The sequence below is a fragment of the Vicugna pacos genome, chromosome 1, assembly GCF_048564905.1.
Source record: "Vicugna pacos chromosome 1, VicPac4, whole genome shotgun sequence".
Lineage (NCBI taxonomy): Eukaryota > Metazoa > Chordata > Mammalia > Artiodactyla > Camelidae > Vicugna > Vicugna pacos.
Window position 1 is genome coordinate 73,682,570 of NC_132987.1, and position 24,271 is coordinate 73,706,840.

The 24,271-nt window shown below is 34.6% G+C and overlaps 1 protein-coding gene and 1 long non-coding RNA gene across 4 annotated transcripts in view; one reads left to right on the forward strand and one right to left on the reverse strand.

Moving 5' to 3' along the window:
* Positions 1 to 1,420: 1,420 nt before the first annotated feature.
* Positions 1,421 to 24,271, reverse strand: part of LOC140697444 (uncharacterized) — a 149,583-nt gene continuing 126,732 nt past the window's right edge. For all 3 annotated transcript variants that reach the window (XR_012074548.1, XR_012074545.1, XR_012074553.1), the window contains 2 exons: positions 3,168 to 3,306; positions 1,421 to 1,871 (listed from right to left, as the gene is read on the reverse strand). This is a non-coding gene — a long non-coding RNA (uncharacterized lncRNA). The remainder of the gene's footprint in view (positions 1,872 to 3,167; positions 3,307 to 24,271) is intronic.
* CD200R1 (CD200 receptor 1) overlaps positions 1,747 to 24,271 on the forward strand; it is a 37,555-nt gene continuing 15,030 nt past the window's right edge. The window contains exons 1-2 of the mRNA XM_072965112.1: positions 1,747 to 1,988; positions 23,173 to 23,253. Coding sequence (XP_072821213.1) covers positions 1,922 to 1,988; positions 23,173 to 23,253 — 148 coding nt within the window. The 5' untranslated portion in view covers positions 1,747 to 1,921. The remainder of the gene's footprint in view (positions 1,989 to 23,172; positions 23,254 to 24,271) is intronic.

Here is a 24,271-nt window from a genome sequence, read left to right on the forward strand (position 1 = left end):
GAAGAGTCTATGGTTTTTGACACCACTCACTTAACTCTTAAACTGCTGACTGTAGATTGTGGTCTGACCTGAGATGAGTGCATGGGAGTGTGTCTATGAAAGCTGTTGCCTGAAATTTCAAACCAGAGGAGTTGAGTAGAAAGAATTCAGGGCTATCAAATATGAATCGTGAGTTTTACTCCCAGCTGTGTCACCAGGTCACTTTGGGACCTCAGGCAGATCATGTAAGCCTTCTCTGCTTTAGTTTTGGCTGTGTCATCAGTCATTAAAATAAATGATCATCAAGAATTTTTGATAACATGACAAAATGTTCATGTCAATATAATATTAAACAGAAAAAATAGGTTATAGACTCGATTAAGGAACTTGTCTAGTATCATCAGACTAGTAACTGCCTAATAGAGATTCAATCCAAGGTCTCTTCAAGTGGTCTGTGCCCTCAAGTACCTGACTTCACTGTCTTAATCAAACTGATTCACTGGAAGGAAAGCTTGAGAAGAGGAAGAGGGAAAATATATATAGTTTACTATTTGGCAAGAGGCAAGATGGAACTGCTAACTTAAAGAAAAAAAATGCATGTTGTTTACTTTTTTTCCTGTTTGCAATGTTTTCTTCCCCTTCCTAGAGAATTTTGCTTTGGGGTAGGAAATTCTTAGCATGTAGAAGAGTATTTTTTCCCCTCAAACATAATCTGAATGTTTATGAATAGTCACATTAAGGCAGTTGGTTTTTTGGGTTTTTTTTGGTAAGTTTAAACTCCAGATGTGTGGCAACTAAAGATGAGTGTTTATTTGTAATTTGTTTTAAATGACCATTCTAGATCTTCAAACATGAAGGTGAATGGAAATAAATACCGAATTGGGATAGACAGAATAATGCCCCTTCCCAGGATGTCCATGCCCTAACCTCTGAAACTTGTAAATATATAACTTACATGGGAAAAGGGACTTTGCAGATGTGATTAAGTTAAGGATTTTGAGATGGAGATATTATCCTGGATTATCTGGATTTTCCAGTGTAATCACAAAAGTCTCTACAGGAGGGAGGCAGCAAGGTTACCATCAGAGGAGATGTGAAAAAGGAACAAGGTGAAGATGATGCAGCCACGGGACACAGAATTCAAGTGGCCCCTAGAAGCTGGAAAAGGCAGTAACAGATTATCTCCACTTGTCCAGAAAGAACACAGCCCTGCAAATACCTTGATTTTAGGCCTATGAGACCTCTTTTGGACTTCAGACCTCTCAAACCATAAGATAATAAATCTGTGTTGTTTTAAGCCCCTCAGTTTGTAGTAATTTATTACAATAGGAATAGGAAAGTAATGCACTTACGATGCTTCTAGATTTGTGTGCTGACTCCCATGATAGACAGTAATCACACAAGAATTTTCAGGGGAAAATCTTTCATTCCAAACTTGATTCCTAAGGCCCTATACTTCCTCAACCTGGAGAAAATTTCTAAAAGTTATCATGACTGAGAAATTTATGGGGATTGGCTAAATATAGATAAATATCCTGTTTTGCTTTTTAAACCAAGTTTAGACAAATCAGTTTATCTTACGCACGTTCTATGCCCTACTGTAAAGTTTATCTGTGCACAGCAGAAGTGAGAGGAGGGCCAATGAACTGAAAGATAACTCAATCAATCTGCTTCCTCCGTCAGTGCTTCAGTGCTTCATACAGGAAATCTACTGCTGTGTCAAGTTCCAGAGAAGAGTTTCTTCTTTTCCAAGTTACTAATCGGGCTGAAACACATAGAGTTGAAGGAAGGGGCAGGAGGAAGGGAGTGTTATGCTGCCAATGGGTTAAGAGGATCCAGCACAGAGAAGTCGACCAGAGAGAGCTTCACCATGTCCACAGTCCCTTTTACACCTGTGTGGAGGAACAGTACTGAGTGAAGGGCAGAAAAGAAGAACACAGAAATGCCCTGCACTTGGATAGCTTCTGATCTACATCTACTACTGCTTCTGACTCTCTTCTTAGTTGCTGGTAAGTTTGAATTCTCTTTGGGAGGGTGACAGGAGAATGACCGGTGAGAAACCTGGTCTCAGCTTGCCCTGAGCTGTCTTTGCCTTTCTCAGGGAGCGATGCACGAGAAACGCAGTCGGAGATGTGGGGGAGGGGATTTCCTCCTAGACTTATTTCACTTTATTATTCTTATTTCCTCCTTGGCTTGCTTATTTTTCTTTGTATCCTACTACACTATACCCATTTCTATAATTGGCCCCACTGCCCACTTCCTTATTCCCCTACCCCCTTTTTCAAGCGAGGCAGAATAAATTAATTTCTAGCAGCAATCCAAGTTATCTGATGAAAACGGGGTTATCTTCATCTCCCCTTCTTAGAAAACTTAAATAATAATCCCAGCCCATTGATGTCCATATTGTTAACAGTATAAATTAGGAAGGTTTATTACTTTCTTATCACTTTTGATGACCAAATGCTTTTTAAAATTTAATTCATTCAGAAGTTGGCTGGTGCGTCTGTGATGGATGCCTGTATTTCTCTTTAACATGTGTGGGCTGTCAGACACGTTCTGAGTTAGAAGACCCACTCTTCAATATCTAGGTTCCTGCAGGAGTCTTGGCGAACTTGGGGCTATTGTGGGGGTGTCCTGATTTCACTGTAGAGGGCTGGTAGGAGTTGATGTGGGAGGGAGTTTTCAGGTTTCACTTTTAGTAGATGGGAGCAGCTGCAGGGAAACATTTGATTTCAACTTTCATAGTTTGGTAATTGGAAGAAGAAAAGGTATCTTTTTCTCATACAAATGCTTTTAAAATATTGTCTGTCTTCCAGCAAAACATCAGTTTTTCCACATGTTAATCTTACTGGTGAGCACACGTAAAGTAACTATACTGCGCTACTGTACTTTCCTACGGAGAATTTTCACATACTTTTCTTCTTTGATCTGCTCAGCAACCCAGTGAAGTAGGCATAGAAGACATTTCTCCATTTTACAAAGATAGAACCCGAAGCATAGAGAGATGAAATGATTTGTCCAAAGTATACACTACTAGTATACGACAGAGTCACATCCAGTAATAATGTACATCTGTAAGTATCACGAAACAACTAAATAGGCAATTTCCCTCAATATTTAGCCATTACGCTTTTCACTAACAAGCACCACTAACCCAATACTTAGTCATAAACTGAATGAATACTCACTTAAAAAAGTGCAAACGGTCTTAATCTTTCAATAATTGAGATCTTGTTGTAGAAAGTTCCTACAGAAACCCGTGCAGGACCCAACGTGGCAGGGAATGTCAGCTAGGCAGGGAGCTATTTGTGTCAAATTCCACTATGACTTTGGGGTAAAGGAAAAAAAGATCAAGATTAAAACATAATCAGTAATTTTGAATTTAATGGTTTAAAGGTTTGAATTTTAAAACTATTTCTAATCACAGCTATGCAGGAGATGCTACAAATATCAAATCTCTGAAGCTTGTACTTATGTAATGATAATGTTATTGCAATTTTAGGATAAAGATATAAAAATGTAAATTATTTCATGTGCAGTGATTTGTCATGATAAATTCAGCATGATATAATTCATAAAAATGAAACTGCTTGGGGCATGAGTTTATGCCTTTATTACTAATACTGCTTTATTATTAATACTGCTAAAGAGAAATAACTCCCTTATACAAGATAAATTCACAAAGAAGCAAGAGAGCTAGTGACTTCAATGTAAAACATATTATTTAAAAAATCCATTTTTAATTTACTTATTTGTTTATAAATTCAATCAGTGTGGTAACTGGTAGACAAGATTTATTAAGAAAATACCTGAGAGGAAAAAATAAAAACAACCTTAATCATCCACTGCAGAGTAAAGCTCTCCAGCCCTGTGTCTGGTCCCTTTCCCTCATACTCCCTTCGCCTCAAGACACTTTTTTCTCCTTATTTTATCCTATTGTATTCTAGATTTTTCTCTTGTGATCAAATTATATTTTGATATCCCTATCAAAATGATTCTATTTTTTATAAAAGTTACTGATACTGAGAATGTGAGTTACTGGAAAGGAATCCTCCACTTTTTTTTTCTCCTTCTTTAGGCTAATTTTCACCATTTATCATTGTCTTCCACTAGGGGGCAGGCAGTAATCAGAAGAGATAAAAATCAGGCAGGGCTGTTTGGTAGCTTCAGCAGGTTTGCAAAAGATGGAAAAAGAGATTAAAAGCAATTGTGAAAAAGAAGGGGTTTGTTCTTATTAATTTTAGTCCTTTCTTCCTTTTCTAATTTGTGATAGATGTGAATTTACACATATAATTTTGGGGTGTGTTTTCCTCCAAGCATCCATGATTAAGCAATTAACAAATGAATTAAAAGTCTTTATTAAGAATTCTGAGTGCGTATGGTGTGTGTGTGCGTGTGCGTGTGAATAGTACTTAAAATTATTAGCAATCTAATTTGGAGAGATCAAACTAAGATGAAATACATTGAAAACATTTTAAATCAGTTACTTTTGAAACTGTCTATGAATCTAGTAAAAATCCAAAGATGGGAGAAATTATGGTGGGTTGGAGTTGTTGAAGGCTTTATGGAGGAGATGGGTCTTGAGCTGGGCCTTGAATGATAGGTTTGGATAGATGGGGAAAGGCAGAGACATAAATTGGGAGGAGGGGATGTGCAGCATGATGAAGGGCAAGGTTGTTTAGGGAGAGAAGGAACTCTAGCTTGATGGAACAGAGATGTGTGTCATATGAGCATAGAAAATAAGGCTGAATTTCAGGGGTCCTTGATTGTTAAACAGAGGAACTTGGGTACTGTGCAGTAGGCAATGAGAAGTCATCTGTTGTTTTCTGAACAGGAAAATAATATAATAAAACAATCTTGGTAAAGATTTATTTTGAAGTAGGGAGTCAAGAGCGCCTAGTCTTGGGTTTCCATTTTAGGAAGGCCTGTGATAACACTAAAAGACATTGGTGCCTGAAAGGGGAAGTTTCTTTGCAGAGGAAGTTGTTAAAATCAGTAGAGAGGGCAAATAACTAGGAGGAAAATTCCTATGAGTACTTGGAAGTAGAGGACAATCCAGGATTTGTGAACTATTCATGGAGTGGTGGATCCCATAAAGAGAGTACACAGAGATAAAAATAATAGAATAAGCTCTAGGGGTTTTTCAATTTGGATCCTAGGAGTGATAATTATCTCTTCGTCTCTATAAGAGAGAGCAAGATCTGAGAAGAGATGGGAAGGGAGACAATCTGGGGTATAAATGGAGTGTTTCACCTTATATAAGAGAACAGAAACTCTTCCAAAATTGAGTAGGGTGAGAAGTTGGAGATAGGGATGCTAACAGGTTGAGGATAGAGGTAAGGAGATGGGAAAAAATGAGAGCGTTTCACAGTAGGTAAATTCCCTCCCCAAAAGATAGTGAGTATTTTGCTTAATGGTGCTAGTTAATAACTCAGTTGTCATTTGGTTTTCTATTGTACCTGAAAAATCAATCTGTCAGTGAGTAAAATGCAGTAACAATTAATATACTCTTGCCTCTTTCCTCTTGTTGTCATCAACATTTATAATTACTGAGTGGGATTAGGGATCAGATCCGTGGTTATGAAATGACTTAGGACTGTGTGATGCTAACTGCTCCTAAGAATCAAGCCCATAACCATCACTTTTTTTATAGTTATAAACTTTAAAAGTAGAGTTTTGAGCAGAGAATGTTTATTAGGGAAGTCTCTGGGAAGAAATACCTGGAAAGAAGTCCACCTGCAATCTCAGCCATGACACCCTCATCTGACCCCATGGGGGGCTCCGGGGTTAGAACGACCCCAGAGAGGCTCTGCATTGAAACCAAAGGGCTGGGCCTCTACACTTCGAAATCAGTCAGTGGATGTGGGCTGCCCTGGGGAAGGTCTGACTTTGGGTGAAAGAGACGAGGTGACCTCTGAAGACGTGGGCCACTGCCGGCTGTCTGCTGACAGTGCTCCCAGCAGCAGGAGCAAAACGTTCCTCGAATAGGGTGCTGGGTGCATATCCCACATCCACCATATCTACCATTTCCAATGCTTGTCATTCTTTTCTGAATTTCTGAATTTCTGTCTGGTATTATTTCCCTTCAACCTAAATAATTTCTGTTACCATCACTTCTAGTGTAGGTCTGCTGGGGAAGAGTTCTCTTAGTTTCCTTTTATCTGTATATGCTCCATTCTTGCATATTTATTCTTGCATACTTTTGCTGGATATAGAGTTCTGGGTTTTTCTTTCAGCACTTTAAAAATGTTGTTTCACCATTTCTGATGAGAAGCTCACAGATACTCAAATCATTGTTCCCCTGACTATAATGTGTCATTTTTCTCTAGCTGCTTAAAGATTTTTTTTCTCTTTATTGTTGGTTTTCACCACATGTCATGTGTCTATGTATGGTTATTTTTATATTTATCCTGCTTGAGTATTACTGAGATTCTTAAATCTGTAAATTTATGCTTTTCGGCAAATTTGGGGAAAATTTTAATCACTATTTTCTTCAAATGTTTTTATCTGCCAACTTTCTATGTTAGAAGTTCTGCTACTTCATTGCAGGTCCCTATGGCTATTATGGGCTTTTTTTCCTGTCTTTTATGTTCTCTCTGCTCTTCAAATTGGATGATTTCTATTGATATATTTTAAGTTTGTTATTTCTATTCTTCTGTTACAGTCATCCAGGCCGTATTTTATTTCAGATATTGTATTTTCTAATTTTAGAATTTCCATTTATTTTGTAACTTTTTTTTTCTGTTGAGATTTTCCTGTCTTTTCATTCATTGTGAGCTTATTTTCTTTTATATCACTGAGCATAATTTAGTATCTACTTTATGGTCCTTATCTGATAATTGCAATATCTAGGTCAATTTGAGGTTGGTCTCCCTGTAATATCTTCTTTTCTCCTATGAATGGGCCACATTTTCCTGATTCGTGATAGTTTGAGTAATTTTATTTATATTGTTAATACTACATCTTAGAGACTTTGCATTTTGTTATATTTGTTGATTTTTTTTCCCCCAGAAAACATTAAACTTTGTGGAACTCAAACTAAAAACTATCTCTTGGACAGTGTTTTAAATCTCAGTGCTTCTACCTTTAGCTGGTTGGCTTCAAGTGTGCCCAGCCATGAGGGGCTTGGGGTCAGCAGTGGTATGTGTACAGTTTATACACACAATTTAGAGCTCTAGCTCTCTGCCTCTCTCAATTTCAAGAGACCAAGGTTGCCCTGAAATCTATTTGTTCTTCAGAAAACCACTAGTTTTCTAACAGAGAGCTTCAGCTGTCCAGTGTCATGCCAGTTGCAGTCTTTCCTGAGACCAGAAGTGGTAAATATGGGAACCCACACCTCCAAACCTGAGCCATTTCCTTCTTTCAAGGGTTGATACCCCTCAAGAATCTTCTTGGTTTTTCCACTGTCCAGTGGCTTCCACTTCCAGTGTTTTTTTTTTTTTTAAACTTTGTCCAGAATCTGTGGTTACGTGTGGAACCTTACTTGTCCATCAATGAAGTGGAACTTTCTTCAAGTCTGTGTCTTTTTAATATCATTGTGTTTTTACCAACTGATATTGACTTGATTAGTTGTATTTTCTCAGATATTGAAATTGAATATATTATATTATTAAATGCTCTTTTTCTTTCTGAATTGCATCTATGCATTGAATGTTTTGGTGCTTTTCATTTTTCTCAATAAAATATCACTCTCCTTTCTCCAATATTCTAGATTCCTATATACCCTTCTGTATTGAAGGGTCTGTCATGGACTTAATTCTAACCACTAGCTATGTCATCTTTAAGAAACTACTTGCCCCATTTAAACACTAATTTCCTCATTTGTAAAATAAAGGCGTTGCATCACATTCTTGAGAAGTTTAGAGTTTTCAGACAGGAAGGATTTTACAAACCTTCAAATTAAATTCTTTTATTTTATACATGGGCAAATAAAGCCCAGAAATGTTTAAGGAATTACCAAAGATTCCACCTAGCTTTTTAGTGGATGAGCTGAGCTTAGAAATCCTCCATAACACCAAAAATAGAGGAGAAAAGAGATGTGGCAAGTTATATGTGGGAAACTCTATGATTTCTAGATGAGATATACTTGAAATAACATCAAGAATTTGAGCAGAGGGAAACAGCAGCTTAAGGGTTGTGATTCTTGTTTAGGAAAAATAAGTCAAAGCTAACATGTGAGCTAGTTTTCTGTCAGTCAATAAGTAAGGGGGTGTCTGCCATGTGTTGGACACTCTGCTTCATGCTGCAGACACCTGAAAAAGACAGACATAGATCCTGCTCTCCTAGAGCTTAGAATCTGGTAGAAAAAAATAGATATTAAGTAAATCATTGCAAATAAATAATATAATAATTGTCAAGAGAAATGTAGGGTGACATGTGAAATGTGCAATTGGGAAGTCTGATCTGATCTGAGGATCAGGGAAGAGTTCCCTGTGAAAGTGATGTTTAAGTTGAAGATGAGCAGAAAACAGCTAGGCAAAGAGAGCTGAGTAGACAAACATTCCAGACAGTCAAACAGCCCGTGTGAAGGACAGGGGAGCTAAACTGTGACTGAAGTGGTAAAACAAAGAGAAATCAACAATATAGAGGTCCAGTTAAAGTTCTGAGGGTAGGGGAGAATGGTAAGGGAAGGTATAAAGAAAAAGAGGGGCAGGCAAGACTTCAGGGCACACCTTCATTAAGGTGCCAGAGAAGACAGTTTGGCTTGCAGAGAAGACAGAGGAGGAGACAGACGGGGAAGCAGAGGGTAGTAGTAGAGGTGAAGGAAGGGGTTTTAGAAGGAGAGGAAAGTGGTTAATAGCATCAAGATATGCCAAGCAACCCAGGAACACAAGCACTGCAGAAAGGCCAGAAGTTTGACTGGAAAGGGGCTGGTGACCTTCAAATTTGTGGTTTGAACAGAAGGGTGTAATAACCACAAGATTGCTGACATCGAGGAGAGAATGAGTGGGGAGGAAACTGAGGCTGTTAGCTCAGAGCACTCATTCTAGAAGTTTGGCAGCAAAGAAAGGAGAAAGGATCAGAGCTAGAAGGAAAAAGCAGCATCTATTTTTTTTTCTATCAACATAAGGGAAGCCCCAGTGTGTTCAAAGGGTGTCATTTGAGAATATTCAGTGATTTGGTTAAGATATTTTTCGCAACAGGGTGTGTGCATAAGTAGTTTAAAACTGCTTAGTGATTTCTTTTCTTTGTTCTTGCCATCTTGTTATTTCACCATGAAATACTATGCCATCTTTCCCCAAGGTTTCTCTATTGCATACTACGGAAATATCCAGTTATATGATTTATGTTGTGGTATTGACAAACTTTTGAAAAATGTTCAAGTAGTAGATAGTGATAGATTCAAAATCATTAAATCTAGTTGTTCTTATTCTCCAAAAAATCATTCTATCCGCCCTTCATTGGCTCCTTCCTAGATGTTCCCCCTAGGGGAAATGGGTTGTTCTAAGCCAGTAATGTTAAGCCAGTTGCTGGAGTCACCTGCAGAGCCTAAAATATTATAGATACAGTGGTGCTATCTCAAGCCTACTTTTTTTAAAGAGGTACAGTCAGTTTACAATGTTGTGTCAATTTCTGGTGTACAGCACAATGCTTCAGTCATACACAAATATACATATATTCATTTTCATATTCTTTTTCAACATAAGCTATTACAAGATATTAAATATAGTTCCCTGTGCTATACAGTATAAATTTGTTTATCTATTTTATATATATTGGTCAGTATCTACAGATCTTGAACTCCCAGTTTATCCCTTCCCACCCACTTCCCCTCTGGTAACCATAAGTTTGTTTTCTATGTCTGTGAGTCTGTTTCTGTTTTGTAAATAAGTTCATTTGTCTTTTTTTAAGATTCCACATACAAGTGATATCATATGGTATTTGTCTTTCTCTTTCTGGCTTACTTCACTTAGAATGACATTCTCTAGGGACATTCATGTTGCTGCAAATGGCATTATTTTATCATTTTTTATGGCTGAGTAGTACTCCATTGTATAAATATACCACATCTTCTTTATCCAGTCATCTGTAGATGGATATTTAGGCTGTCTCCATGTCTTGGCTATTGTAAATAGTGCTGCTATGGACATTGGGGTGCAGTTGTCTTTCTAAATTAAGGTTCCCTCTGGATATATGCCCATGAGTGGGATTGTTGGATCATATGATAAGTCTATTTTTAGTCTTTTGAGGAGCTTCCATACTGTTTTCCACAATGGCTGCACCAAACTGCATTCCCACCAGCAGTGTAGTAGGGTTCCCTTTTCTCCAAACCCTCTCCAACATTAATCATTTGTGGACTTTTGAATGATGGCCATTCTGACTGATGTGAGGTGACTGAAGCCTACTTAATCAGCCCTTTCAGGATCTAGAGTCTGGGCATGTGGACTTTCACAAATCTCTGCAGGTGCTTCTGATGGGAGCCAGGATTAAGAACACTGTCCTGGGTCTTTCTTCATCACCCAGACTATCCCTTAACCCAGATCTACAGGCTGCTGTAGATCCTCAGATGGCTGCTTACCTCTAGATTTACCCATTATCCAATGTGGACTTTAACTTCTCCAAAGGATAAGGTTTGAAGGCAGAGACCTTGCCTTATTCATCCTACTATCCCCAGAGCTCTGTACAGCTTCCTGATGCTGAGTGGGTATACTCAGAAAATGTTTGTCAACCTATCCTTCCTCAAAATGTCTCTTGTACCTGTAACCACTCTTGCCCTTCCTGCTTCTCTCTAGAGGCCAGCATCAGTCTTTTCAAAAGCAAACCTCCACTTTGCTTTTGTCTCATCTCCTCCCACCACCTCTAGGATCGTGCTTTACCAGTTAGTCTACTTCATTCTTGTTAACTTCAAACTCTCCCTTTCTGTCTACAAATATGCTTGTTCTCCTTTCTTCTTTTCTTATTTAAATTTAAGTATAGTTGATTTACAATGCTATGTTAGTTTCTAGTGTATAGCATAGTAATTCATTTGTATATATATATATATATATATATATATATATATATATATATATATGGATGTTACAAGCTACTGAATATAGTTCTCTGTGCTATACAATAGGACCTTGTTGTTTCCCCTCTTCTTAAATACCCTGTCAGTCCTCATAGTTCTAGATACTGCCCCATCTCTCTCTTTCAGGATTGACATGAAAAGATAAAACCACTATCTCATTCTCCCATACTTTCAAAGTGAAAATTCCTGAAAGAACAAGTCTGTATTTGTTGATAATTGCTTCTGCTTGGCCCCTTGCAATCTGTTCTTCTCCTCCCCCTGTGCTAACACTACTCTCTTACAGCTCCTGAATGATTCTGATGACCTTCTTGTTAGCAAATCTTAAAGCTTCTTAGTTCTTACTCTAAGACTTTTCACACATGATTTGATCTTGGCTATGCTTGTCTTGAGATCTCCTCTTTCCCTGGCTTTAAGATGCTGCATTTACTTTTCTTCATTTTTGCTAACTCCACTTCCTCCAACAGAGCCCTAATTTTAAATGTTTTCAAGACTCTAGTTTTGGCTTCTCTAATTTCCACGTCAGAGACAGCAATTTGGCAGCCCATGGACTGGATCTGGCCTACAGATGCTTTTACTCAGCTCACACAATATTTTTTAAAGTCTGAATTAGTTGCCAATATTTTTAAATTGGGAGATTTTACTCAAAACCACTGACTTAGTGTCTAGGGTTGCTGTGAGGATTAAGTTTAATAATGTATATAAAGCACTTAACACTATATCTTAATTTTACAAATATTTAAAACACGATATTTTATCATTTTGCAGTTTCCTTTCATAGATATTATTTCATAACTTATTTAACTAGTCCCTGCAGATCGACTTTTTGGTTGTCTCTAGTTTTTTTTTTTCCCCCTTGGAATTAAAAACTATGCTGGGATTAATATCCTAGTACACAGGGCATATCTTGGAGGTATTGTGGGTTTGATTTCAGACCACCACAATAAAGTGAACATCTCAACACAATGAGTCACACAAACTTTTTGGTTTCCCACTGTATGCAAAAGTTGTATCTACACTATACTGTAGTCTATTAGTGTGCAATAGCATTATGTCTAAAAAACAATGTATATATCTTAATTAAACAGTATTTTATTATTAAAAAATGCTAACCATCATTTGACAATGGAGGGTTGCCACAAACCTTCAATTTGTAAAAATCACAATAAAGTGAAGTACAATAGGAGGGATGCCTGTATCTTTGCATATTTGATATGCATATATATTCACTATCTGTCTACTGAGCACAGTGACCCTTGTGATTACTGATACACATTTGTACAAGATCTACCATGAGCCAGGGAACAAATCTGTCTTCATTAAATAGTTTTGGATATGTGATGGTAATTGCCTCAAAAAAAATCTGCCCAACACTATGGCTTTTATTAGTACTGTGTCCTAACAAACTGATACAGAATTTGTGATTATCCTTAAAAAAATTAGTCCAGCAATATGGTTTTTCTTAGCACTATGTCCTAACCAACTGATATAGGCTTTGTGATTATATTGCTCTGGAAATTAGGATCAAGTTTATTATTTACCATAATTTTTGCTTTCTAAATTTTGTCCATCCACTGAATTCATTATTGAATTCCTGTGTTTTGGAGCCTGTTACTTTTCTTAAACATTTCTTACTTTTCTTTTTTATAAACCATCTCTGTGTTGAATTTTTATCACTATGTTGTATCTGAAGAGTATAATTGTAATTACTAGCTAAGTCACCATTTAACATATTACTTAATGTAAACTTTTGTTGGCCTGTTTATAAGTTTTGCCCATTTTTTTCAATTGGATTGTCTGTCTCTTTTTTTTATATTGGTTTTCAGTATATTTGGGGGAGGAAGTTAGCCTTTTGTTTATCATAATGTGAATATTTCACAGGTTTTTATTTGTTAACAGTTTATGGATTTTTTTTTATTGGCTAGTCTTTCTACAGCTAAATTTCTCAAATTTTCCTTTATGGTTTTGTATATTTGTATATTGTATCAGGGTTGGAAAGTTTTCTTCACTAAAGGTGACAACTGTCCTAGTTTGCCTGGGGTTTTCCTGGTTTTAACCTTGAATGTCCTGTGTCCCAGGAACTCCCTCAGTTTCTGACAAACTGAGATGTTAGTTATCCCACTCATTTAAGAAAAAAAATTACAGAGGTCTTGTTTCAGTACTTTAGTTAATTAATGTTTGAATCTTTGATTCATTTCATTTTATTTTTGTGTGAAAAGTGAGATAGGAATCCACTTTTATTTCCAAATGGCTAGCTAGTCCTCCTAATACCATTTATCAGTGATATAAATAATCATCCTTCCCTTTATGAATTTGAATGACCACTGTTATCAGATACTAAATTCCTATATGTGTAGATAAAGCAGCTGAGGTTCAGAGAATAATTGGTAGAAGATTACAGAGGCAATAAATGGAAGAGCCAAAATGTTAGTTGATTTCTTACTCTAACTTTGGTGTTTTTTTTCCATTTTTGTCTCTGCAAACACTTTAGGTTCCACCCAATACTGTGTTTAATGAATATGTAATTAGGTGTTTGCTACTAAATTAATGTCTTTAAAAATATAAATTACTTTCAGAAATTAAAGTATAAGAACATGAAATATATGTCATGATACCAAGATCAATTGTTGACATTATTATGTTTTAACAAAGTACTAATTGTGTTTCTTTGTACTTATTTCAGTTTTTCTTTTATAGTGATCTTATATAATATATATTGCAGAGTGTATGATATACACACATTTCAAAGAACAATTATATACTGAATATCTATGTAAATTAAGATGTAGACTATTGCCATTTCCTTCCCAATGATAGCCCCTGAACTTTGAACTTTGTAAGGTAGCCATTACTTTGGGGGATAATCGTTCTCTTTAGGATATAATCATTCCTGCTTTTCTTTACATCTTACCACATACAAATGTATCCCCAAAAATAAAATTGATTTTGCGTTTTTTGTATTGTGCATAATGGAACATACTACATATATTACTATGCATATTATTTTATAACTACTTTCATTTACTCAATATTACGTTTGAGATTTATCCATATTTAAATTTGCAGTTGTAGTTCATTAGTATAAATAATTTTTATCCTAAAATTTCAGGTGTTTGCAAAATATTTTTTCCCTGCAAAAACTCTGGCCCAGAAGTAACAAACATGATTTAAAATAAGAAATCTCTTATTTTTCATTTCAGTTTCTTACCTTTTTTGGAAGTAAGGATCACAATAATTGAATTATTAAGCTATGAGACATTCGAAAGAGAAAGTTTTAATTTTAAAAAAACATGTTGCATTTTATATTGCCAAAATGGCAAACATTTATTATTTTTTTTCTATTCTATTTCCATAGGAAAATACATTTGTCTCAGGAAAAAAAATCTTGAAATTATCATGGAAGACTAGATTAATAGCAAAAGCTGAAACTCTTTTTTAGCCCTAGTCTTCCTTCAGATCCTAGTATATTCCCTTTAGTATCTCCAGACACATGTTCACATGTTCTCTGCACATAAAATACTTTTATTTGGAATGTTGTCTCTCTCACTCTCTTTCTTAGTATTAGCTTCTTGTTCATTGGGTCTTGTATTAATTACCTATTGCTGCATAATAAATTACACTCAAATATTTATTTTGTCACAGTGACTCAACAATGAGAGAGAGCACACCAGTATAGAAGTCAGTCTTTTTATAACTTAATCTTGGCAGTGACATTTCATCACTTCTGCCATATTCTATTTGTTAGAAGTGTGTTAGTCCAGCCCAAACTTGAGACGAAGGGATTTTTACATGGACAAGTAGGAGGAAGGGCGAACAGTAGGAACCGTCCTAGAGGCTCCCCCCTACCTCAATAGTAGGATAACTTAATCAGTGTACATTTTATATACTTTTCATTTATTGCTATTACAACTTCATATAATTATTCGATTAACTGGTTAATGTGTATTGTACCCATGAGATGGAAAGCTCCACAATAAATAGGCATTTATAATAGCTATTATAGTTGAATAAATAAATACTAATGCAGCTTTCGACTTCCCTCCACTAGTCTAAAAGCTCTAACATATGTAATAGGTGGTCACTCATTGAAAACTACTAGTGGGAGACTAATTATCCTCTTAGAAGGCAAAAAAAAGAAGGCAAAATTTATCATAAAATTACTCCATTAGTTTTCAGGTAGCTTTAGCAGAGAAAAAGATCATATGACTCTCTAATTCTAACCATTCCTGTTTGCTATTTAGAAAATAACAAAATCTGGGGAAAAATCGGTGATGCTTTCAATTATTCCTACAGGGTAGTAGTAACTTTCAATTATATATCAGAAATAAAATTGTAAATTAGGCTCATTTCCCCCAAAGTTACAAAGTTCTGCATTAGAGGCAGAATTATAATTAGACTATTTGGATAACAATTCATCTTATCTTTAGGACCTCTAAAAAAGGAGAAAAATTAATGTTTGAATCCATTTATAACTCTAAAAACTGTCAGGAAATCCATTCATAACCATAAAACTGTTGGGAAATAATACTTTTATGTCTAGCTTGCATGCACAATTTGCAGTTTTATAAAACACAGTACAAACATAATAACTAAAATGTTAAGGTTGGTCTTTTACGCTTTCTGGAGCCAGAAAGTGATAGTAAACTTTTCTGTATTGTATTGACCTTACCATACTGGTGATTAGAAAAAGTTATGTGCTTAGTGTAGCTAGTTAAAGTTGTTCTGGCAATGTAATTTGAATTTCCAGGTCTTTGTGTTATTAAGATCTCAGTCTCAGAGCTGCATTTATTTTAAATGAAACCTTGAATCCTTAGGAGAGGTTATTGCTTTACTCTTACTGAGTTTAAGACCTTAGATTGTAATGTTCTTTGGATACCCTTCGTGAGTAATTTCTAACTTTTTAAGTAAAAATGATAGTCTGTTTTGTAGAGGGGAGAACTAGAGTATATAAATCTATTTAATTTTTTAAAATGATTCAGGAAAGAAGAATGTAGAATAAGGTCATCGCCAAATAATTTAGGCTATGGTTTTTCCCCAATTATAGGATTCTTTTTTTTATTTTAATAAAGGTGCTGGGGAATTGAACCCAGGACTTCATGCATGCTAAGCATTTGCTCTACCACTGAGCTATACCCACCCCCCCAACTCCAAATTTTAAAATTCTTTTAGTTGAAAATTCATTTTGTCAGACTCCTTACTGCCTTGTTTCTATTCTCCCCAAACCCTGCAAATGAATAAAAGGGCAGAAAATCTTTAACTTTCTATTTCCCATCTCCATACATTAGAAATAATAAATAAATCTAAGCACTATATTAGCTATTTAATTACAGCATAATCCATGTTCTTCTTTGGTTAACAACAGTTACTGAATCGGGGTTTTCTTGAGAATGGTGAAACATCAGAAATACCTATCTGTAACGTTTTTAGTCAGTGGAGCCCAGCAGAGCACAGGGTTTTACAATAGATGAAAGCTGTCTAACAGCACAAGAAAACCATGTGCTGTTTCTGAGAGCCTTTTTTTCACTCACTGGAGGAAGCCTTTGGAGTATGGGTTTGCACAGTCATGCCTATATAGTGTCAACTGCGTGGGTGGTACATGCTTGCTCAGGCATATGACAATGACGATTTGGGAAAGGAAACTTAAAGCGAGTGTTCAAAGTGAGTAAGAAGTTTCATTAGTAGTCAGATCACAAAACAATCTTACTTCTACTGATGATTTTGACTTGGAAAAGTTTTTTTAAAAAAACATTTTCAGTGTCAAGGGCTTTTCATTTGTGTTTTGTGTTTATTTGTGTAGATGCATGTTCTAAAGTTATGGGTGTTAAAACCTGATGTTTGATTATCTTTAATTAAATATGGGGATAATTTATGTATAACTAACGGCATCCATTTAAAAGATATAATCTGATGAGTTTTGACAATTGTATATACCTGTGGTCATCACCACAAAAAAGAAACAAAACATTTTCACCATTCCTGAAGTATTCCTCCATGTGTTTGTAGTCCATCCTTGCCTTCATTCCCACCATCTGCAGGCAACCATGGATCTGCGGTTTGTCACCATAGATGAGTTAGTATTTTATATTAGTAGTACTCATGTGTAGTATGTAATATGTATTCTTTTGTGTCTATCTTATCTCACTCAAGGAAATGATTTTGAGATTCATCAGTGCTGTGTGTTCCTTTTCGTTGCTGAATAGTATTCCACTGTATTAATTTATCTATGTATCTGTTGATTGGCATTTGGGTTGCTTCTAGTTTTTGGTTATTGTACATAAAATTGCTATGAACATTCATGCACATATCTTTGTGGGGACATATGTTTTTATTTCTCTTGGTTAAATACCTAGGATTGGGACAGGCCAGGTTATAAGCAGGCATATGTTTGACTTTTGAAAAAAAACTGCCAGAAATTTTCTAGTGTAGTTATATTCTTTTACATTCCCATTGGTAATGTATAAGAGTTCCAGTTGCTTCACATTCTTGCCAGTATACATACTATCAATCTTTTTCACTTTCGCCATGCTTATAGGTGAGTAATTATTATCTTACTGTAATTTAAATCTGTATTTCCTCTATGATTAGTAATATTGAACATCTTTTTGTGTATTTATTGGGCACTTGAATATCTTTTTTTTTTTGGTGAAGTATCTGTTCATTTGCCTGTTTTTTTAAAAAATGATTTTTAAAATTATTGAACTGTTGAAGTTCTTCGCATATTCTATGTAGTAGTCTTATGTTATATAAGTGTTTTGTAAATATTGTCATCTAGTCTGTGCTTTACATTTTTATTTTCTTAATGATATTTTTCAAAGAGAAAAAGTTAAAATTTTGATAATGTCCAGTTCATCAAATTTTGTTTCACGGTTTGTTCCTTTTGTATTCTAAGAAATCTTTGTATATGCCAAAGTCACAGAGATTATCATCTCCTATGGTTTCTTCTAGAAGAATTATAGTCATAGCTTTTTACATTTAAGTCAATAATCCAATTCAAGGTAATTTTTCTGTATGGTATTCAGTAATGGTTGACTTTTTTTCCTTCTGTTCTATATGGATATCCAGTTGTCCCATCATCAGTGGTTAAAACTGACTTTTCCCTTTAAATTGCTTTAACACCTATGTTGATAGTCAGTAGACCGCAAATGTATGAGTCTATTTATAGACTCTCTGTTCTGTTCTATTGAAGTTTGTGTCTATCCTTGAGCCAATGCCAGACTGCCTTGCTTACTGTAGCTTCAGACTAAAGCTTGAAATTAGGTAGTATAAGTCTTTCAGTCTTACTCATTTGTTAAACATTGCTTTGGCTATTTTAGGTTTGCATGCTCACATAAATTTCAGAATTAGCTTTCCAATTTTCATAGAAAAGACAACTAGATTTTAGTTAAGACTATACTGAATCTGGAGACCAATTTGAGGAGAGCTGATCTCTTAACAATACTGAGTCCATCCAAGAACAAGGAATTTATCTCCATCTAAATAAGTATTCTTTAATTTATGTCAGTAATGTTTTGTAGTTTTCAGTTTAGGCACAAAGCCTTGTGCATCTTTTGTTAAATTTATCCCTAAGACTTTTTGTCTTTTTCATTATTATAAATAGAATTAATTTTTAAAATTTTATTTTCTAATTATGTGTTGCTAGTATATAAGAATATAGCTGTTTTAAAATACTATTACTATTTTTATACTATGACTTTGCTAAATTCAATTAATTATAGGAGTTGTTTTATAGATTTCTAACAATCATGTCATCTGCAAATAGAGACAGTTTTATGTTTTTGTTTCTGATCTATATGTCTTTTGTCCCCCATGCTTTATTGCAATGGTTAGAACCTGTAGTACAAAATTGAAAAGAAGTACTAAGAGCAAAAATTCTTGCTTTGTTCTTGATTTTAGAGGGGAAATATTTCATTATTAAATATGGTATTAGCTGTAGGATTTTCATAGATGCCATTTAACAGTTTCAGGAAGTTTACTAGAGTTTTAAAAATCATGAGTGACTGTTTAGTTTGTCAAACACTTTTTCTTTATCTGCTAAAATGGTCGTATGTTTTTTTTCTCCTTTGTTCTGTTAATGTGGTCATTTCACTGATTTCTGAGTATTCAATCAACCTGCATTCTTGGGAGAAACCTTATATGATTTTGTTGTATTAAAAGTACTAGATTTGATTTGCTAATATTTTGTAAACATTTTTTGTGTTCTAGGTTTATAAGGGTTACTGGTCTGTTGTTCTTATTTGTAATGTGTTTACCTAGTTTGGGTGTACAGTTAATTCTACTCTTATAAAATGAGAAGGCTCTCATTGCCTCTTTTCTGAAGGGTTTTGTGTGTAGAACTGATGTTACTGCTTTCTTAAATATTTGCTTAAATTTGTCATTGTAGCAGATTTATTGGGAAGATTTTTATCAACAAATTCAATTTCTTTAATAAATAAAGGCTCTTCAGATTATCTGTGTAATCCCAAACTCACTTTGAAAGCTGTCTTTCAATGAATTTGTCCATTTCAATCTGAGTTATTGAATTTGATTTGCATAAAGTGGATAATATTTGCTTACTATTCTTTTCATGAATGTAGTATTTATGTTAATGCCTCCTGCAGATATTAGATTTTTGTTCTCTTTTTTTTTTCTTGATAAATCTAGCTATTGGATTATAAATGTTGAAGAACTCTTCAAAGAACAAACTTTTGATTTTGCTAATTTTTGTCTTGCTTGTTTTCTGTTTTGTTGATTTCTGCTCTTACTTTTATTATTTCCTTCTTTCTCTTTTCTTGTTAGCTTCTTTAGGTGTATTTTAGATATTTCTTATTTTGCGATTAGTATTTAAAGCTGTTAATTTTTCTGTAAGCATTGCTTTAGCTGCAATCACAAATTTTGGTATGTTGTATTTTTAATATCATTCAGCTCAAAATCTTTTCTAATTTTTTATGGTTTTCTTCTTTGACCAAAAGCTTAATTAGAAAGATGTTACTTGAAGTTTTCTTAATATTTTATTGTTATTGGTTTCCAATTTAATTTAGTTTTAGTTGAATGACATTTTTTGTATGATTTCAGTTTTTTGAAGTTTTTTTTAGATTTACTTTATGACCCATAATCTGACTAAACTTGGTGAATATACTAGATAAGCACTTGCAAAATGTGTATTCTACAGATGTTGGGTAGAGTATTCAGTGTAGTTGATAGCTATATGGGCAATTATTTATTTCTACATAATAGATTACTGCAAAACTTAGCAGCAGCTAGGGAATATGTATTTTAAAAGATAAAATGCATCATAAGTTGACACTGATACTTTTGATTCAAATTTAGGACTCAGGGTTATTACTTGAATTTATCGGTATCTTTTCTCTCACACTGAAAAGTTGAATGACACCAACATAATGACTCCTTTGATTTATTCCCAAAACACATATACAATAGTTTGAGAATAACAATACCAAATACTACCATCAATAATATGGTCATTGAAAATAGTTTAAGATTTTTTTAATAATTATTTTTGTCATTTAGTTATATTTCACTAGAGACATAAAGTCAAATTCCTGTGTTTTGAAAGTCACTTAGCTTATTCTTAGAATAACTTCTCTGTGTGGGGTTATGCAACTACTTCACATGCAGTTAGATTTATTTGTTTCATTTGTTTTATAGTTTAGTGTTTACAAATAATTTGATTATGTTTTACAATTATGTACAATAGTTACATGCTTCCAAAGTCAAGTCTATAAAATGAGGTATATTCAGAGGCATCTTATTTTCATTTGTCTCCATTTTATCCTTTTAGTTTTGAAATAAAGAATACACACACACACACACACGTGTACTCCTCTCATCATGTCTTAGATACATGGTATCATATTATATAAAGATATCCCTTATTCTCTATTAGAGTTTCATTGTACTTCATTGTGTGGATGTACCATAGTTTAGACAACTAGTTCCCTGTCGGTAGCTATTTGGGTTATTTCTGAAAGTCTTGCTATTACAGTGCTGTAATGACTAGTCTTCTGTATATATATATATATATATATATATATATATATATATATATATATTCTTTCATACTGTTGCGTGCGTATCTTTGGGATAGATTCTGAGAAGTGACATTGATGGGTCAAAAGGAAAATGCATATGTAACTTTGCTACTTATTGTCAAATTTTCCACTATGTAAGTTGTAACATTTTGCATTCCCACCAGCAGTATATTGGCATGCCTATCTCTCCACAGCTTTGAAAACAGAGTATGCTGTCGAACTTTAAATTTTGATAATCTTACAGGCGAGAAATGGTATTTATGCATAATTTGAATTTTCATTTCTTTTACTGTGAATGATGTTGAGCTTCTCTCTAAATGAATTAGAGACATTTGTACTTCTTTTTCTATAAACTAACTGTTCGTATCTTTAGTCCAGTTCGCTGTAGGTTTGTGTTGACCTTTATTTTATTTTTAACCCAGCTTGAGCAGCCACACGCCAGAGAGCTGTGCAAACCACTCTATTAAGCACTGAGAACGCAGAATGAACAACATAAATGAAAATCCCTGCCCTCCAGGAGCTTACAATTTAGTGAGGGAGTGATGGGTTTGGTCCATGAATCTTGGTAATTGTCTCAAATCTTCCTCCTTAGCTTAACTATTCCATTCAGATCTGGAATTCATAATGCTGTGTCCATATGCTGTTATAATCCTGATTCTATGGACCTGCCTTCTTATGTACTCTTTCAGACTTCTGTCTCTCAGTGTTTCTACAGAAACATGGCTTGGATTTGCTTTTCCAACTCTCTCAACTGACGTTAATTTGGGTAGGGTATTAATCTTAGTGTATTTTTAAGGATCCAACTCTTGGTTTCTACTCACTGCAGTTAGACCTACTTGCACAAGAATCATTGTGCAACTGGAGCAGCTTATAAGCTGGGTGGACTTGCCGAATTGATTCATTACATTGAGTCTATATTTCTTCATCTGTAAAATGAGGATGATAATACTTGTCAATCTGGAGAGATTAAAATGAATAACATGTGCAAATTACCTAAAATTTGTTCCTAATGTAAGTGTTTAAAAATTATTTTAAAACAGTGTTTTATTAAAGAAAATCATAACCAAGAGGGGTAGTATGTTCAAAATTTCTCCAGAAAGACACTGTGCATTAAATTTTACCCTAAAATGTTTCTCTTTACTGGTCAGATATATCTACCATAGATGCGCTGGAAGTGTATCATTTCCTTTTGAACTCTTTTAGGAGTTTGGTGCCTTCCTCAGTTAGAGCCTGCCAATATCCAGTCTCAATTCTAATCACATATCCAGTTTTTCTCACATAATGGCAATATTGAATTATGTGTATTTCTTTGAAAATCCCATATGGCTTTATGCCTTCTTCTAAACACCATTCTTTTTGTGTGCAATTTTCTTTTAACTTTTATCTTTCTAAAACTCTTCATCTTCTAAGATCCAGCTCAAATATCATCTATTGTAGGAAGTCTTTCCTAATCTCTTATCCCGGCTCTCTTAGAATTAAACATCTCTTCTTTTAAACTTCTGGACATTATGTATGCATCTATCATCACATTAAAAACTTTATGTTATAATTATTTACACAGTTTCTCTCCTGGACCTTAGGCTCATAGAGAGAGGAAGATACTGTTTACTATGATGTTTCTATGCTTAGTGAGTACTTTGCCAGGAGTTGCTGCTCTAAAAATGCTTTTTAGAAATTCTCACTTAGAGCCTGCCTTAAAAAATTTGAACCTACTAGACAGTTGTCTATGTGATGTGATTTCAACAATGTTCAGGAAACTCCATTTTTGTTCTTCACCAGCATCCAATCAACACATCAGTACTGAACTTCTACTTCCTTACTGGTGCCTGAAATGTCTATAACAGATAATAAAACACTTCTTCACAAGTGGAGATAGACTAAAGGCATATAAGCCTGGGAGAAGAAATTCTTTGACTTGAATATAAAGACAGGAGGGTGGTGAGGCCTAAAGTAGGGGTATGCCAAACAGGTGGGAAGATCAGATCAAAAGTTTATAGTGGAATGAATTTTTCTGAGACTTTTGCTTGCCAGTAAAAATTTATGCCTTTATTGGCAACTGCAACCCCAAAATGGCCCGAAAAAATGTGAAATAATATGATTTTGATTAGGAGTCAGAGATACTAATGTGTATTACTCTCTTCCCATATGTCTTTTCAGAATGCGTAAGTGCAAGAATGGAAGGTCCTGTTACATCAAACAACTCAATGCAGCAGATGGTCAAGGAAAATTGCAGTTTGGGTAATGCTCATCTTTTAATGATAATTCTAATATAAAAGTGCTTGATGCCTGTATTGTTTTTATATTTTAGGATCTTGAATTGTCTTAAATGTATTTATAGACTGTATTATCTAAAATTGCCTAAATGAAATATTGCTTATGTTTTAAAATGTTGGTAAATTTTTCATTCTGGTATTATTTCTGTGCTTATTTAATACCTATTTCAAGAATGTGATCATGAAGTAAACCAATGGCATATCTAAATTTCTTAAATTCAAATTTTTGAAACATATATTTTTACTCTAGAGAACTTTAAAAAAAAGGTCTTATCAGATGTTAGTAGTTTACTTTCTGTATTCCCCACCCAGCTTTACTGTCTCCCAAATTTTTGTTTTCCATTATAGTTAACTTTGTCTTCATATTTTAAAATGTTATTTTTGTTATATATTTTACATTGAGCACTTAATGGAAAAATAATTCCAATGATTTCAAAATGCATTCTTGGACTCATTAAACATATTTTCTAATTACACTCGATAATTCACTATCTAGAAAAATTATATTCCATATAAACTACAGACTAAAATAAATAAAATGACTATATAAATCTCAGGGGTAGGGACAATGCATGGGTGTAGTGGGTTGAATGGTGACCCCCATCCCAACATATGTCCATCTGCATACTATGAATGTGGCTGTATTTGGAAAAAGGGTCTTTGAATACGTAATCAAGCTAAGGCTTTCAGATGAGATCATCCTGGGTTAGAGTGGGCCCTAAATCTAATGACAAGAATTCTTAGCAAAGGAAAGGAGAAGACACAAGGGAAAAGGCCATGTGAAGATGGAGGCAGAGGTTGAAATGTGTATACCTCTACCAGCCAAGGAACACCAAGGATTGCTGGCAGCCACCAAAGCCTGGAAGAAAAGAGGAAGGATTCTTTCCGAGGGGCTTTGGAAGGAATATAGCCCAGCTAACACTTTGATTTCAAACTTCTGGCTTCCAGAAATATAAGAAAATAAATGTATGTTGTTTTCAACT